Source organism: Paramisgurnus dabryanus, chromosome 10 (genome assembly GCF_030506205.2).
Source record: "Paramisgurnus dabryanus chromosome 10, PD_genome_1.1, whole genome shotgun sequence".
Lineage (NCBI taxonomy): Eukaryota > Metazoa > Chordata > Actinopteri > Cypriniformes > Cobitidae > Paramisgurnus > Paramisgurnus dabryanus.
Genome location: NC_133346.1, coordinates 7229185 through 7247812, shown reverse-complemented (window position 1 = coordinate 7247812; position 18628 = coordinate 7229185). Strand labels below are relative to the sequence as shown.

The following is an 18628-nucleotide window of genomic DNA, read 5'->3' as shown; positions in this document are numbered from 1 at the left end:
TATACTTCTTATTTCATAAATATGAAAAAAGAAGACAATCCCACGGTCAGAGACGGATTCAGGGATCTCCAGCCCCGCATTTACATTAAAACGGGAGCTTGTTATACGATGAAATTTCAATGCAGAACGCTTTTTAATGAAATTCAGACGCGGCTCCATGAATCTCATTAACAGTCTTTGTGCTTTTCTGCTGTCCGATTTCCCCCTCATCCACCCCATCATAAGCGCGATTTCATCAGCGCTTCGCTTTCAAAAAGACAATGTCCATTCAGATATGAATTCTGGCGCAACCTCCGACAGACAGAGGTCGACGTCTGGTGGATCCGTCTTTTGGAAACGCGACTGACTGTTTCTCTTCTCTTTCTCTTTTTTTCGCAGGCTTTGGCTTCGTAACGTTCGAAAGTGAAGACATTGTAGAGAAAGTCTGTGAAATTCATTTTCATGAAATCAATAATAAAATGGTAAGTGCTCCCCAGATTTGCCAGTTTTCAATTTCTGAAGGTGTTTGCGGGATTAATATTTTATTTCTCATTTAACGCAGTCTTTAAATTGCACGCCTGTACGTGCCACAGTGGAAAGTGTTGTGCGGTGTCCAGAAAGCGTGAAATTGTGGACAAGTGTGCATGTATGTGTGTGTAAAAATTAATAACAGGAGAGTCAGAAACTTTATAAAGTTTTTGAAAAGGTTTTAGGACTCACAGTACACGAGATATGCCTGAGCAGTCCTGTATGACATTGATTTATCCACCCCATACATCATTTAAACATCAAACTGCTCAATTTACAGATTTTGTTGATAGTATAAAGTCCCGCTTGCAAGGCTAGTTGTTGAAAGCTATACAAAGGGGCAGAAATGGCTGGATGAGCAGAATAATGAAAGGATGAGTTGATAGAAAGATGAGGAACTCCTCCTGGCTGTGTGCTGTGCCTGCAGGGCTCTGTATTTTGATTGACAGGAGCCGTACAGTGGAAACCATCGGCTCTTTTTTTGAGGAGCTCTCTCATGCTGATACCCACTATACATGAGTGACCCGGGCCTGTAGGACAGCAGTCGGGCCCTTAGGGGAAGAACTTGGTAGCTCGGAGTATCAGAAAAAGAGGATCAAACCCCTCAGATCTTCCTCCGTCACAGACAGGTTGTTTCTGAGTCCAGGAACAGACAGCATTTGGCTGCAGATTTGTGAGCACGGGCCCATGCGATCGATTTTTCTTTACAACGGTTATATAGTCCATAGAGCAGCTTGATGATCTCTCCAGCCATCCATTCAATGGCCGTCTCACTAACCCTGACTTTATACAACAGAACAAAATATTGATATTAGGTAAAATAGGCTGTTTGTTTTTAGAAATTGATGAGAGCTGATTTCTGTCTCACCTTGCAATTTTGCTGACTGGTGAATCTAGACAATAAGATGAGATGCTCTGAATCTAAATGCACTCTGCATACTACATCTCTCTTTACACACTGTTAGTACTCAAAAAATCAAGCAATCGTGACTTAAATTTTGCCTTTTGGATCCATAACTTAAAGGGATAGTTTGGCCAAAAATGATATTAAACCCGTGATTTACTCACCCCCAAGCTGTCTGAGTTGCATATGTCCATCGTTTTTCAGACAAACACATTTTCGGATATTTTAGAAAATGTTTTAGATCTTTCAGTTGATTAAATGTAATGTTACGGGGTCCACGACCTTCAAGTCCAAAAAAAGTGCGTCCATCCTTCACAAATTAAATCCAAACGGCTCCAGGATGATAAACAAAGGCCTTCTGAGGGTAATCCGCACGGTGTTGTTGTAGAAATATCCATATTTATAACTTTATTAACGTAAATAAATACCTTCCGGTAGCGCCGCCATCTTAGTCGCGTCCGCATTCAGGATGAGAGCTTACGCAGCCTACGGAGGTTACTCTGCTGCTGCTCTGTGCCCCCGCCCTCCGAATTTGTCATACGTCACTAAGAAAAGTGCGTACACTACGCTAATACTCTCTCCTGAATACAGAGGAGTCTAAGATGGCGGCGCTACCGGAAGGTATTTATTTTAGTTTATAAAGTTTTAAATATGGATATTTCTACAACAACACCGCGCGGGTTTTATAAGTTGGTTAAGAGCGCCACCTGGTGAATAATAGCTTAAATACGAATTTCCAGAAAAACTTGTCATTGGCGGGGAAAGAGTTAATGCAAATATGCATGTGAACCTTTAGAAGTAGTCGCCTGTCAGTCAAATAGCGTATGGGTTTCAGGGTCAAATTAAGTCAGTCTTAAAAATTTTGTGTGATCTGTTTTTACTTTTTGATATTGACTTGCTACTAAAAGTTTTGACATGCGTAATATACACACAGACTACTACAGAACCTCAACACAGACTTCCTGCTGTAACACCACATCACACAAGCTTCCTCTTCAGACTTTACACTCCAATCATTTAATGTTATTTACAGCCTGTTGAAGTGAACAAAAGATACCCTCCCTGACCCAGAAAAGGCCTCTGTATATAGCCACACACACACACCAGAGGAGTCCATGTCATGGTGAACCCACTGAACTTCTCACTGGGAGGAGAGAGAGAAAGAGAAAGAAAGAGGGGTGTTTCCAATGAAAGCGCAGCGCTTTTCAAAAAAGCCAGCAGCTGGTGCATTTTGTCCGCGTTTTTTGTCCACTTTTTTTCCGTGCTTAGCGGCTAAAGTTAAAAAATATTCAACTTTGGGTGAAAAGCTCAGCTCATCAATGTCATTCCGTTTTCAGCCACATTTTAAGCTTTGGTGTGCACGCACCCTAAACTAAAGCAGTCTTTTTAGGCATGTTGTTTTGATTATCTTATTAATGTGACATCACACAAACAAAGCCCTGCCCACAGCCACTGACTGACTGGTGAATTTTACCCAAAAGCTTTTCTTCATGTGTTTGTTTGCACATTGTAGCGATAAGGGGTTGTGCACACCAAAACTTTTGGAGGACGCCGAATGCCAGCTGTTTTTCAGCTGAGTGCCAGCTTTCTTCAGCTGGGCGCTTTGGTAGCTCTGATACTTCAGCTGTGAACCGTTGGTTGCTGTGGTAATGTCCTTGCCCCTCCTCCACTGTGATTGGACGCCCGTGCGAGAACTGACATTGACGAGCGGAGCTTTTCACCCAAAGTTGAATATATTTTAACTCTCAGCGATGAGCGCGGAAAAACCGCCGAGTGCTGGTTTTCGTTGTGGAAGAAAACCGCTAGCTGCTGGCTTTTTTGAAAAATGCCGAGATTCCATTGGAAACAATTGAAAACATGCGCCAGCTGTGGGCCTAAAGGCTTTGGTGTGCACGCCCCCTAATACGGCTAAAGATACCATTGTCTCAGACTATTTTTAGCTAAAAGCACTCACTGTCTATTGGTAGGGTAATGCATTTTATACTGTACAAAAGTCCCTAACCCCAACCATCAGAAAAACCTGTTGGCAGTCTTAATCTATGAAAAAGTACAATTTACTATGTTTTTTAAGGCGTTCAGTTTATGGTGACAGTTCCTGCATAATAAACATGTCATTGTACACGATTCATAAATTCCCCGTAAACCACATATACAACACACACACACACATTTTAAAGCTTAAGTATTTGGATGAATGCATTAGACTGGTGATTGTGGCATTTATTTCTGTGTGTTTTAAAGATGGCTGTAGTAATGAAACAGCTCACTGTGTTTAATCTATGGAGTGTTTTTGAATACTAGCTGCTGAAAGTCTTTGCTTGCTTTCTATTTACAGCACACACTTGACAGTACCAGCAGTGTGTTGTGTGTGTGTGTGTGGAGATAATGGGCCATGATGTTATCTCTCTAGATGATGCCTGGTTGGAGTGCTTGCTGTCCAGAATTAGACCGGTTGAAATTGACATGCTGTACAACAGTTTGTTCAAAACATCCCTCCTGCAACCTATTAACACATCTGTACACCTCTCTATCTCTGAGAACATCGATCTGATCCTATATAGTGTTCCTGTAGAGCGCATATGTGCCTTATGGACACAGACCAGTACTGTGTCCCTGTCTGTCCTGAGCTATGCACATTTCACATACCACTCAGCATTTGTCAAGACCCTTTAACACAATAAAACGATAACAATAATGATAACTGTAACGATTTCACATTTCACTGAATGATGAAATTATAGGCCTATTTAATCTAAGCATGTGTGCTGCAGTTTCACATTTTTAATGCTGAAAAATTGCATTTTGATTAACTATTAATATTTTATTGTTCAAAAGGTCAAATAAATTACTTATAAATGATATTTGATATTATTCCTCTGTATTGCTGTTGTTATAGCTGTGGTATAAACTCCACATATTTTGTGGTTATGGTTATTGGTCATAGTATAAACAGCTCTTGTGACAAGCAGCCTTTGAATTAAAGAAAGAAAATACACACAAATTTATATTTTTTATTAGTGCTGGGCAACAATTAATCGCATGTAATTGCATACAAAATAAAAGTTTTTTTTTTGCATAATATATGTGTGTACTGTGTGTAATTATTCTCTATATTTAATCACACACATACATATATTAATTTCAGAATTTTTTAATTTTTTATATCAATTTATTATTTATTTATATATAATATAGAATATATTTAAAAATATAAATAAATATATATATATATATATATACACACATGTAAATATATATAATATAGAATATATATAAAAATATAAATACACACACATTTAAATGTTTCTTAAATACATACATGAATGTGTGTGTGTGTGTGTGTGTGTGTGTGTGTGTGTGTGTGTGTGTGTGTGTGTGTGTGTGTGTATTTATATATACATAATAATTACACACAGCACACACTCATATATTATGCCAAAAATCACTTTTATTTTGTATGCAATGATTTGCGATTAATCTTTGCCCAGCACTGTTTTTTATATAATTGAGACTCTTATTACATTTTATATTTGACACGTCGCACAAGGGCAAAATACGTCATTAAATTCTATAATAAGGGTCCGGACCGATCCTATTTATTTCAGTACAGCATACACCAAAAACACACATAATCCTTCTTGATGAAATCATTAGTTAAGGATAAAAGACTCGAGTTGATTTTAAAATATTCACAAGTCTCTTATGTCGAGTCGAGTCAAGTCTGAAGTTATTTCAGGTCGAGTCTGAAGTCTATAAAAAAGCGACTCGAGTCCGAGTCACTAGCCTGAGTGCCCATCTCTGGCCTGTAAAAAAAATCCTTGTTGCACTTAAATATTTAAGGTTAAACAACTTGAAATTTCAATTAATTTAAACTTTCTTGGCCTCTGAGGAGTTGCAAAAAATTATAAAAATAAAGTGGAAATAACTTAAGCTAATTCAACTTTATTTTTAAAATGTATAGCAACTCCTCAGTAGTCAAGAAAGTTAAAATGATTTGTAAATTCAAGTTGATTAAAGGCGGGGTGCATGATCTCTGAAAGCCAGTGTTGATATTTTAAATCACCTAAACAAACATGCCCCTACCCCAATAGAACCTGGACCTTCTTTTGATAGACCCACCCCACACATACGCAACCCTGGCAACGCCTCTTACTGATGATTGGCTACAAGTGTGTTTTGGTACTCGGTCCGACTCCCTTTTCCAAATTGTTTTTCAAAAAAGTTTTTTTTTACAGTGCTACTATGCAATGCAATGTGTGTGTGACACTCTGTGGAAGAGATCTACTGTGTATTGTGTGTATACTGTGTAATGTGTTTGCTGTGAAGGGCCAAGCTACACACACAGATAGACGGGTGATGGGCATTCAGACAAGTCGATCAACAGAGAGGGCAGACAGATTCAGCCAAGTGCAAATGCATCCTGTTCATACTGTAGTGTCAGCACACACACACAGTGAGCATGCAGATGTGCTTGGTAAGTCAGATCTTCTGCCTGCTAAGCCTGTCAAGAAGAAAGTCTTCTCTCGTCTGACCCCGTTATGTTCGTATCACCAGAGAACGGCATCGCCTCTGTGTTTGTTTGGGTTTGATGCTTCTGCTTGTGTGTTTGTTTATTTCTCACTTTTGCCAGAGACGCGTTGTCTTTCCCCGTTACTCTCCAGAGAAATATTTCTCTGTCTCTCAGGCAGAGACTGCTGTCTGCTGTCCGCTCATGTGCTCAACTCTGGAGGTTAAATGTCAATCAGAACGCGAGAACAAGGAACGAGAGGAGGAGGTGCGGAGGAGATCCGCAGGGTTGAATCAATTTATTTGGCACAGTTAATTTATTTTGTTAAACTCTAGTTGCTTTTTTTGCCAAATTTGCGTTGTTAATAATGCTTTGGAAATTCAACATTTTTAGGTATGCACTGATATATCCAGGGTTCCCACGGGTCCTTGAAATCCTTGAAAGTTTGTGAATCTGGGGGAAATAATTCAAGGCCCTGGGAAGTTTTTGAAAATATACATACATAGATACAGGTCATTGAAAGTGCTTGAATATATTTTATGCAAGAAGTTTTCTGGAAAAAATCCATATAATTCCCTGTTTTGTGTAGGATAATATCATAAAAATTCTAGACTTTTTAAGCACACGTGCTTAACTGTTCGCTTTAAATGCTTATATCTTCTGTATGCGAATGTTGATTCATACCAAAATGCTTTTTTGCATATTTAAGCTTGACGCATGAAAACGTCTCGGGTTACGTATGTAACTGTTGTTTCCTGAGAAGGGATCCAGACGCTGCGTCTCCCTTGCCATTCTTCCTGCGTCCCTGTAACGCCGTCTTTGGCAATATTTCAGATAGCGAAATACTTCCTGGCTCCCGCGTCACCATGTTTTTGTCGTTAAGCCTCACAATTGGTTGAATTTGATATACACATTCAGACGCACTTACCACTGGAGGCGTCCCCAAAGTGTCACCGCAGTGACGCAGCGCGAGTTCCCTCAAAAGGGAACTGTAACAATGTATCTTAAAAGGTAACACAATGTAACCTTGCTCTCACTGGAAATGTGCCACACATTTAGTCCTTGAATTTGAGGGTATCGGACCTGGAAACGTCCTTGAATTTGAAGTTAACTAAGGTGTGGGAACCCTGTATATCACTAGACAAGGATTGCTAGACAAAGGCTTAATGTACTTTACTTTATGAAAACCACAAATTAAACCTAAATCAATTTTTTTTACTTAATTTGCCTAAAGCTTGAAATTAGACGCATTTCGACCCATTTAGACAGGACTTGTGACATGTATTTGGGCTACAGGGACACACGGTTCGTACATGTATGATAAAATGAGATCTGAAGGTGGTGCATGATGAGTGGATATGATACAGATAAGAAAGAAACACAGCTACTGTATAGGGACTAGCAATGTAATTTGTCTGTAAAATCTTGTTAAAGGGTCATTTTTTGTGGAGAAGGGGAAAAAAGAGTTGCAATTTTGAACAATAATGGGAAAATAGCAGAGTAAAACAAAGCAGGAAGGATATAGACATAAAGTTGGAGGAAAGTGTCTTTAAATAGCCAGCAATTAAAATAAATCTAGAATTCGATGGCATGGGATGTACCAAGGAATGAAATGGAGATGGTGATTGTCAGACTCAGTGTTTAGTTTCAAATAAAGATCTGCAAGCACATTGCCAAAAAAAACAGAAAATTTTTGCAGACAAAAGGAATGAAAGGGGTAAATTAAAGATTTTTGGTAAGAGAAATGTTGGAGGATCTTTAACGAGCTGACAACGCGATGATAAATTTCCAAGAAGTTTTTAAAAGATTGTTTTTTGTGCAATGGCTGAAATGCTAAATTGAAAACTCGTTTGTTTTTATCTTCCTTTCACTTTTTAATTCTAATTATTTTTGAGTAAGTTTAGAGACTTAAAAATATTGCATGCGATTGCACGAATAAAGCAATGCTCTGAATTAATTAAACAAAAGAAAGAAAATTTGATGTGATGCTAGTTCATAAAGTACACAGTGAAAGTCGGAATGAAAATAAATGTGGGATGTGGGAATGGAAAGATTGTTATTGTAATGCAGGTGTAGCAGTGCTTTTATTGAAGAAAATAAACCTCAATTTATTTACAAGGTGTAACACTTTGTTCAACTAATAGATTTTTGGGAATAATAAAAGTGTTTTTATTCCAGCAGGGTTATAATGGAGTGATATATTCTGTGATCGATAAAAAAATACTTTTCTCTTTCTTGTTGGGTTAAGTGTTTGATTGAATTGTATAACTACTTATTTTAGTCAAATGAAATCAATTCAGTTCTCTTCCTTTCTGTCCACAGGTAGAATGTAAGAAAGCCCAGCCGAAGGAAGTGATGTTTCCCCCAGGCACGAGGGGCAGGGCGAGAAGTCTTCCCTACACCATGGACGCCTTCATGCTGGGCATGGGCATGCTGAGTGAGTGTCACACACGGGCGAGGGGTCAGTTTAGTCTAGGTGCTGTGGGATTCTTCAGACCTGACGAGCAGATAAATGTCTGCATTAATGGCTCAAATGAAGAGGAAAATTAAGCTAATGTTCAGAGCAGCCATCTGCGTGACCTCTGCACCCACTAATGACAGCAGCACGGAAAGAGATTTATCATCATACATTTTATTGATTTCATAAACTATATAGATTATTACATAGTTAGAAGTGTTGTTACATGTACATATTTTGCTTCTTCCTTCTACATTTATGTGTTTATCAGACCCTTATCTACCAGTTAAGCTAATCTTTCTATCTTTCTCTCTTGTTCTGTTGCGTCTCAAAAGATTTCACCTTGAAACTGTGAGAGTATTTTTTCCGTTCTCACAGTTCCCCCATACCCAATTTTTAACAAGCCGTGCACTTTCTAGACATTCCCATGGATTGCTGCTATAGAGGATGTTGAAGACAGGAGAAACACACTGAGGGAATGAGAGCGTGAAGCACTCGTGTGAAAATATGAACTTGCATCTCATCTAAATGAAACTGCACTGAACAGGACGACCAGACCGAACTTTGTATTATTTGCATATGAAAAAAGGCTCATTATTTAAGGAACTGTACGTTTCTTATATGCCAGATCTCATTAAAGCTGCCGCGTTCACGCTTTTGTTTACCGCAGCTAATCGTGTCATTTATCTTTATAGTCGTGTATGTTTGCTGAGATTAATACACATTTGAACCGGTGCTCGCTTCAGCTGCAGCAGATGTATAATTGATTTTAAAGCGAATCTGAGCTGTTGAGGCATAAAATAGGTATATTAGCCTGAACATTAATAATGCAAATCAGGGGGACAGGAAGACGGCAACCACCAACATCAGCAGAGGACAGTAGATTTTACTTACAATGCAAAGATATACAGAAAGCTCCATCTTGTTTCGTCATTAAATCATTGTCTTATATCTTTTGGTTTCTTTATATCTCCTCTCCTAGTTTTTGCCTCATCTTATTTCATTTTGTCTTTTTCCCCATGTTTACATCTCATCTCTTCCTTGTCTCATGAGACAAACTTACAGCTGAACTTAACCAGATCTAGCGCAAAACCATTTTCCTATCATTTTGTCTCCTTTAGTCTCTTATCCCATCACTTAATCTTCTTTAATCTCTTATCCCATCATTTGGTCTCCTTTAGTCTCTTATCCCATCATTTTGTCTCCTTTAGTCTCTTATCCCATCATTTTGTCTCCTTTAGTCTCTTATACCATCATTTTGTCTCCTTTAGTCCCTTATACCATCCTTTAGTCTCTTATACCATCACGTAGTCTCCTTTAGTCTCTTATCCCATCATTTGGTCTCCTTTTGTCTCTTATACCATCATTTTGTCTCCTTTAGTCCCTTATACCATCCTTTAGTCTCTCATACCATCACTTGGTCTCCTTTAGTCTCTCATACCATCATTTGGTCTCCTTTAGTCTCTCATACCATCATTTGGTCTCCTTTAGTCTCTCATAACATCATTTGGTCTCCTTTAGTCTCTCATACCATCACTTGGTCTCCTTTAGTCTCTCATACCATCATTTGGTCTCCTTTAGTCTCTCATACCATCACTTGGTCTCCTTTAGTCTCTCATACCATCATTTGGTCTCCTTTAGTCTCTCATACCATCACTTGGTCTCCTTTAGTCTCTCATACCATCACTTGGTCTCCTTTAGTCTCTCATACCATCACTTGGTCTCCTTTAGTCTCTCATACCATCACTTGGTCTCCTTTAGTCTCTCATACCATCACTTGGTCTCCTTTAGTCTCTCATACCATCACTTGGTCTCCTTTAATCTCTCATACCATCACTTGGTCTCCTTTAATCTCTCATACCATCACTTGGTCTCCTTTAGTCTCTCATACCATCACTTGGTCTCCTTTAGTCTCTCATACCATCATTTGGTCTCCTTTAGTCTCTCATACCATCACTTGGTCTCCTTTAGTCTCTCATACCATCATTTGGTCTCCTTTAGTCTCTCATAACATCATTTGGTCTCCTTTAGTCTCTCATACCATCACTTGGTCTCCTTTAGTCTCTCATACCATCACTTGGTCTCCTTTAGTCTCTCATAACATCACTTGGTCTCCTTTAGTCTCTCATACCATCACTTGGTCTCCTTTAGTCTCTCATAACATCACTTGGTCTCCTTTAGTCTCTCATAACATCACTTGGTCTCCTTTAGTCTCTCATACCATCACTTGGTCTCCTTTAGTCTCTCATAACATCACTTGGTCTCCTTTAGTCTCTCATACCATCACTTGGTCTCCTTTAGTCTCTCATACCATCACTTGGTCTCCTTTAGTCTCTCATACCATCACTTGGTCTCCTTTAGTCTCTCATAACATCACTTGGTCTCCTTTAGTCTCTCATACCATCACTTGGTCTCCTTTAGTCTCTCATACCATCACTTGGTCTCCTTTAGTCTCTCATACCATCACTTGGTCTCCTTTAGTCTCTCATACCATCATTTGGTCTCCTTTAGTCTCTCATACCATCATTTGGTCTCCTTTAGTCTCTCATAACATCATTTGGTGTTCTTTAGTCTCTCATACCATCACTTGGTCTCCTTTAGTCTCTCATACCATCACTTGGTCTCCTTTAGTCTCTCATACCATCACTTGGTCTCCTTTAGTCTCTCATACCATCACTTGGTCTCCTTTAGTCTCTCATACCATCACTTGGTCTCCTTTAGTCTCTCATAACATCACTTGGTCTCCTTTAGTCTCTCATACCATCACTTGGTCTCCTTTAGTCTCTCATAACATCACTTGGTCTCCTTTAGTCTCTCATACCATCACTTGGTCTCCTTTAGTCTCTCATACCATCACTTGGTCTCCTTTAGTCTCTCATACCATCACTTGGTCTCCTTTAGTCTCTCATACCATCATTTGGTCTCCTTTAGTCTCTCATACCATCACTTGGTCTCCTTTAGTCTCTCATACCATCACTTGGTCTCCTTTAGTCTCTCATACCATCATTTGGTCTCCTTTAGTCTCTCATACCATCACTTGGTCTCCTTTAGTCTCTCATACCATCATTTGGTCTCCTTTAGTCTCTCATACCATCATTTGGTCTCCTTTAGTCTCTCATAACATCATTTGGTGTTCTTTAGTCTCTCATACCATCAATTGGTCTCCTTTAGTCTCTCATACCATCACTTGGTCTCCTTTAGTCTCTCATACCATCATTTGGTCTCCTTTAGTCTCTCATCCCATCACTTGGTCTCCTTTAGTCTCTCATACCATCACTTGGTCTCCTTTAGTCTCTCATACCATCACTTGGTCTCCTTTAGTCTCTCATACCATCACTTGGTCTCCTTTAGTCTCTCATACCATCATTTAGTCCCATTTTGTCTCGACTCGTCACATAAAAAGAGACAGTAGCCAAAATCAATGGAGGACACAGTTTTTACCCATAATGCAAAGAGATTCAGAAACAACTTCTTTTTGTTCTCGTGTAATCTCGGTTTTATCTCCTTGTCTCAGTTTATTTTGTCATTTTCATATCATTTGTTTTCTTTACGTATCATCTTTTCCTTATCTCACCTCATTTGGTCTCCTTTATCTCATCTTGTCTCATTTTTTCACTCGTCTTGTCTCTTCCCCTCTCGTCTCATTTGGTCTCTTTTTTTCTCATTCCCTCTTATCTTATCTCTTCATGCATTTTTTTCTTAGACAAACTGTGTCCTGTATTGAGACACAATAACTTCTTATTACTGCTAGAAGAAATGCTGTGATAAACCAAAAGTTTTGGTTTATCCACGGGGACATCCTTTCTGGAAGACGTTTTCTAGCATTGTTTGTGTCTATAAAGTTATCACATGTGTATTCATGGCTGTCATCTGATATTGAGTCCTTCATCACAACTTGAGGAAATCATAAGTGCACACATGCAGTCTCTTTTTGGAGCTTCTTCTCAAATCTGTGTGTGTCATGATTTATTAGAGCGACGGTACTGCTGCTCATGCTCTTGTTTGGGAAAAACAACATTAAATTAATATAGCAATGTAAATTGCAGAGAAAAGTGTGAAAATAAGGCCAAGAATAACAGGATCAGTACATCACTGTCTGTCCCGCCGCAGTAGCATCAGAGAAAAACAGATGGCAGTGAAATTCCCTGAAGTTGCCTCTTCATTCGAGCTGATCATGTGCTTGAAAACATACTGTGGTAATATTCATCCTCTTATTAAAATGCTGCAACTCTCGACAGAGTTAGGGAACATATACACGTTTCATCCAGGCCTGCTCTGTTAGTGGGTCCAGATTACAGTACTGTTGTTTAGGATTAAGAGTGATCTGCAGAGCAGGACGGAAAGTTCATTCATGTTGTTTCTCGGTGCGTATAGGTTATCCAAACATCGTGGCAACGTATGGCCGTGGATACACAGGATTTTCTCCAAGCTACAGTTATCAGTTTCCAGGTGAGTGTTTGTATTGTCATTCCATCCATTTAATCCAAACTAAAGTTGCATTCCTGGTGTGGAATCAAATCATTTTATAGTTTGCATGCACCGTGTGTGACAAAGTAAAGCGGCATTATGTGTTCTCCAATCATGCACAAGATGTTTTTATTGGTTCTTGGTTTGTGCGCGCTTTCATGTCATCTAAATCAGGTTATGCTTTTGAACACGTCGGAGCCAATGGTGTAATGGGAAGTGCTCCGACATATGGTGCAAAGCACTTTTAGTGACCTAAGTTTGAATCCCGGCTCAAGGTCTTTTGCCATTCCCGTACCCCTCTCTTACCCACTACTTTTCTGTCCTCTCCTGACATACTGTCCATCAAATAAAGGCAAAAATGTCCCAAAAAATAACTTAAAGTAGAGAATGCCAAGCACTCGGATTCGCTTGGTTTTTCTGCGTGTTAAAGGCGTGAAGGTGAGTTTGCAGCTGTTGGCAGATTATAGTGTTGATATTAGTGGCTTGCCGACAGCCACCTGCCTGTTGATATCATGAGCTGAGCTGATAAGGCATGATGGGAAATATCTGACAGCAGCACACACTTTTGGAACGGCTGTTTTTCTGTAGGTGTATGTTTATGGATGTTTCGATAGACTTTCGTCATCATTCCATTCATGAATTAATACAGGGAGAGAAACAACAAACAGCAGACCTGCTGACGACAGACGTTTTAGTAGAAACCCTGAATGAGCACTAGACTTAATATAATCCACTTTATTCTTTAATAGTCTGCTTTAATCCGTATTTGAGTAAATGTTACTTTTCTCATTCAAACGGTTTACACTCATTTTGTTTTAACCCAAATAAATAGGAAAACGCCACCATTTTTCAATATTTTACTAAAAAGTAAATGGCCACTCCCACAAGTGTTTTACAGATATTAAAGTCAACATACAGTAACATGGTGTTTAATTGAGTTATGCAATGTGGCATATTTCTGATTCACAATGTAAGTATTCATCCATGGCTCATTTTTATTTACTGGGCAGATGCAACAAACTTCGGTTTTCGGTAAAATGGGTCACATTACTTCCGGTTCAGGTCTTTTGTGTGTGCTTCATAAAAAGGAAAACACCACAGTTTTTCAATATTTTACTATGTTCTTACCTTAACTTAGATGAATAAATACATACCTATCTTTTTTCAATGCATGCACTTAATCTTTGTACAGCGCGTTGTGAATGTGTTAGCATTTAGCCTAGCCCCATTCATTCCTATGGTGCCAAACAGGGATGAATTGAGAAGCCACCAAACACTTTCATATTTTTCATATTTAAAGACTGTTACATGAGAAGTTACACAAGTAAGTATGGTGCCACAAAATAAAACTTTTGTTTGGATCCTAAGGAATGAATGGGGCTAGGCTAAATGCTAACACATTCACAAAGCGCTGTACAAAGATTAAAAGTGCATGCATTGAAAAAAGATATGTATATATTACTGTAATTCAACCAAACTGAGGTATGAACATAGTAAAATATTGAAAAACAGTGGTGTTTTCCTTTAACCTAAACCCTGACAATGTCCTCCATTACTCAAGTGTTGATGATTTCTCTCTTTCAACAAGAAATTTTGAGTTAAATCAATTTATTTTAGCTTAATTAAATCTCCGGATTTGAAAATTGTACCCATCATGCATAAATTAACTGCCGCTGTTATATGAGTGTTGTTTGGCAGCTTGTTGTCTTTATTTATACTACTGCAGTTGTTTTTTTGTTATCATTGTTGCTTATTATTTTTGTGCTGAAGTCAAGAGCTCATCTTTTCACTTTTTTTATTTGATTGCTGTTTCCAATATTGAGACGTGTGTGTTGAGGTCTCTGTGTGAAGTTGAAGCCTTTGATTTACTTGATGTTACATTTGCTTTGGAAGGTGGCCTCTTTTTTTGCAGAGCTCTCTTAGCATTACAATTTTTATAAAACTATTTTAAAATAGATTTTTAAAATAAAGTTTCTCATATTGTATTGTACAATATATTGGTGGAACGAGACATTTTAAGTTCAGTAAACGAATAGCCTGTACAGCAATCTTAACTCTTTCACCGCCATTGACGAGATATCTTGTCAATTAAGAGAAACGCTTCCCCGCCAATGACGAGATTTTCCGTCTTTCCGCAATACCGCTATTATCCGCAACTTTTTAAACCCGGAAGTATTGCCCTATGGCAAGCGGGTGCATGTCCGTGTCTGTTTTAAAGATCGCTCTGAATGGGATCTCTATGAAAAGTCCGTCACAAAGATGGAATTATCTCTGCTTTTTGCTCAAAATGTGGTGTTTTTGCAGAAACCTACCCATATTCAAAAGCTGATTACAAAAGAACCACTGAAGGTAGGATGAAACGTTTTTTTTTTTTTTTGTTTGAAAGCAGAGGGTCTGTTCTTTCATTTGGTATATTGTATGTTTATATATTTAAAGAAGAACATTTTCTGGAAGGCATTAAACTTTGGTGAAAATCATGAAAAACGCTGGCGCTGGCTGGCAACTTTTTAAAAAAACGCTGGCGGTGAAAGAGTTAAGTAGATTTAATAAAGTTACGTGTTTGTGTAACAAGGCAAAATTGACATTTTTAGGGCAGCGAGTTACCCTACTAGATGTTTTAATCAAATTGGTTCTCAATAGGCCATTGGTTCACAAACTGGGGGCCTTGGCCCTTGGGGGGCCCTGAGTTAGTGCCAGGGGCCCCAGATTTATGACATTTTATAAAATACATTAATTTATTAAACATTCTATGTAATTAAACCTCAGAAAAATAAGGGTACTACTAACCAACAGCAATACATTTTATAATTTAATATGTTTTGTTTAATTCTATTTGAAGTTTTGGAATATTTTATGTAATACATTTTCTTATTATTATAGTTATTATTCAGTGCGTCAGAAATGATGGGTCATGAGATAGGGTTGACTCATTCAGATCCATTTAAAATTGCACACTGACTCAAGAAAGAACGCGCAAGCTGACAGTCACAGATTCAGTCACACAAATACACAAACGCTCTCACATATGTGATGTGTCTGGTGAGAGTACTGCAGTCTGTGTGCTGTTCTGATCTAGGGTCAGGCTCAAATAGTTACACACACACACACACACACATACTTAAAGTCAATGAGAATACCTTGAGAGCATGAATGAAGCCACTGAGAAAACCTGGCAATCTCTGTCTCTCTCATATTCTCACTGCTGTCATTATGGAAATCAGCCATCTGGAAGGAGAGTTTTGAAGTGCCTCTGCTTTTTAATGCTCTTCATCTTGTCTTTTTCTCATTTCACCTGTGCATTGCATTTTGAGTATTGGTATTTCTTTATGCACACACATAATGGTGACCCTGACAAAGGCACATGCATTTACAAATCTAATAAGCATTCTTAGCTATTCATTATGTTTGTGCTAGTAGTGCTGTGTTTGTACTGTAGGTTCAGAAACTAATTTGTTGTTCACACTAGAATCGGTTGAATAGGCTTCACTTTGCATTTGAGTGCTACAACAGCAACGCCAGTTCAATTCCCAAGACTGGCAAGCGACTGTGATGCCCTTGAGCAAGGCACATCACCCACATTGTGTGTTTATTACTCACTGGAATGGGTTAAATGCAGAGGTCACATTACAAATATGTGACCTTGGACCACAAAACCAGCCATAAGGGTCATTTATTTATTTTTATTGAGATACATCATCTGAAAGCTGAAAAAATAAGCTTCCCATTGATATATGGTAACTTTTTGAACATCTGTAATCTGAGGGTGCATAAATCAAAATATTGAGAAAATTGTCTTTAAAGTTGTCCTTAGCAACACATATGACTGATGATGAATACATTTATGATATATTTACGTTAAGAAATGTACAAAATATCTTTATTGAACATGTTCTTTACTTAAAGGGGACATTTCACAAGACTTTTTAAGATGTCAGATAAATCTATGGTGTTCCCAGAGTACGTATGTGAAGTTTTAGCTCAAAATACCCCACAGATAATTTATTATAACATGTTAAAATTGCCAATTTGTAGGTGTGAGCAAAAATGTGCTGTTTTGGGTGTAAAATCCTTTAAAATGCAAATGAGCTGATTTCTGCACTAAATGGAAGTGGAAGTTATTATCCCCTTCTGACATCACAGGGGGAGCTAAATTTGACCTATTTTTTCACATGCTTGCAGAGAATGGTTCACCAAAATTAAGTTACTGGTTTGTTCTTTTTCGTGTTTTTTAGGTTGATAGCAGCACTGGGGACCAAATTGTAGCACTGAAATTTTCATGATATGTTCCCTTAATAAAAATCGATAATTTTGACGCATACAATGTATTGTTGGCTATTGCTACAAATATACCCGTGCGACTTATGACTGGTTTTGTGGTCCAGAGTCACATATGGGTTAACGTACTTGACAGTCACTTTATTTATTTTGTCTGTAGGAATTTCTAAAATTGGTGCAAGCTCTGAGATGATCACAACATTATATTGTTTGATCCAAGGCAAAACAGTAACACTGTAAGACTTTAGGATTATGGATGAAGTATTGCTTAACCAAGAATCTTTTCTTTTAAAAGTCAAACTGATTTGCAGCTTTAACAGAACTCCAGGTGCATTCATGCACTTTGTACAAAATAAATGGGATTTTACTGGAACCCTACTGTAGACTATAGTCAGAACTGTAAAAGGTTTTGTAAAAACATACACCTGGGGCGTTGGGTGCAGGTGAGCGCTCTCTCTCTCTCTCTCTTTCAACATAAAAACGCTTCAGATTTTTTAAATAACTCACAACCTTTATAACTCAACGTCTTCCAGTTATTTTCAAGCTGACTTGAGGTGTTGGTGTTTCTTTCCTAAGTGTTTTGTGAAGGCCATTAAAATGCATAACAAATTAGAAGTGTTTACTTGGGTAATAATGAGGCGGACAGGCTAATTAATGCTAAATGCTCCTGGTTAACAAGACGAGCTTCTCATTAAGAAGGCGGAGTCTTTCCTTCTGACACGCTGAACTCCTTAAATCCATATGTGGCACTGTAGATAATTACTGATTATATGTTTTATTTTATTTAAAAAAAATGTCTTTAAAGTGACTGATTTGTTTGACTTTAGACATCAGTAAGGGTCATCTTAAAGGGATAGTTCAACTAAAAATGAATATTCTGTCATTATTTCGCTCACCCTTAGAAATTAGTTTCTTTATTCTGTTTATCATAAAAGAAGATATTTTGATAAATGATGTCATCACACAGTTGACGGTACTCATTGACTTCCATAGTATTTGTTTTTTTACTATGAAAGTCATCGAGTACGATCAATTGTACAGTTACCATCATTTATCAAAATATTGTCTTTTGTATTCAACAGAAGAAAGAAACTAATTCAGGCTTAAAACAACATGAGGGTGAGGAAATGATGACAGAATATTCATTTTTTGGGTAAACAATCCCTTTAAACTATGTATTATGATTGCAAATTTTTAGATAACTACAATTTTTTACTACCTTTGCAACTTTTTGGGCCCTAATTATTTTATTGTGTCCTAGCATGTGTACTTAACATTGATTTGTGGTGCTGATGGTGATTAATTTCCCAGTTCAGTTCCTCTCGTCATGAGTTCCAGTTTTAAAATGTTCAAATAGTTGCATCCCCGAATGCTTTGTTGTGACAAAAATCCTCATCATATTGTTTCCTTGCAGATGTTTCATATCTCTTATCATGCCAAGCAGTCTCAGCTATACTTTGCACGCATCTAAAATTTTTCCCTATGCATAGTCAGAGAGGTCATCAGAAAG

At 38.1% G+C, this 18628-nt stretch overlaps 1 protein-coding gene across 7 annotated transcripts in view; it reads left to right on the top strand.

Annotated features, from left to right (window-relative positions):
- Positions 1-18628, top strand: part of msi2a (musashi RNA-binding protein 2a) — a 197485-nt gene that overhangs the window by 148835 nt on the left and 30022 nt on the right. For all 7 annotated transcript variants that reach the window (XM_065260714.2, XM_065260674.2, XM_065260724.2 and 4 more), the window contains exons 8-10: positions 379-461; positions 8241-8355; positions 12751-12825. In XM_065260714.2, the coding sequence (XP_065116786.1) occupies positions 379-461; positions 8241-8355; positions 12751-12825 (273 nt within the window). The remainder of the gene's footprint in view (positions 1-378; positions 462-8240; positions 8356-12750; positions 12826-18628) is intronic.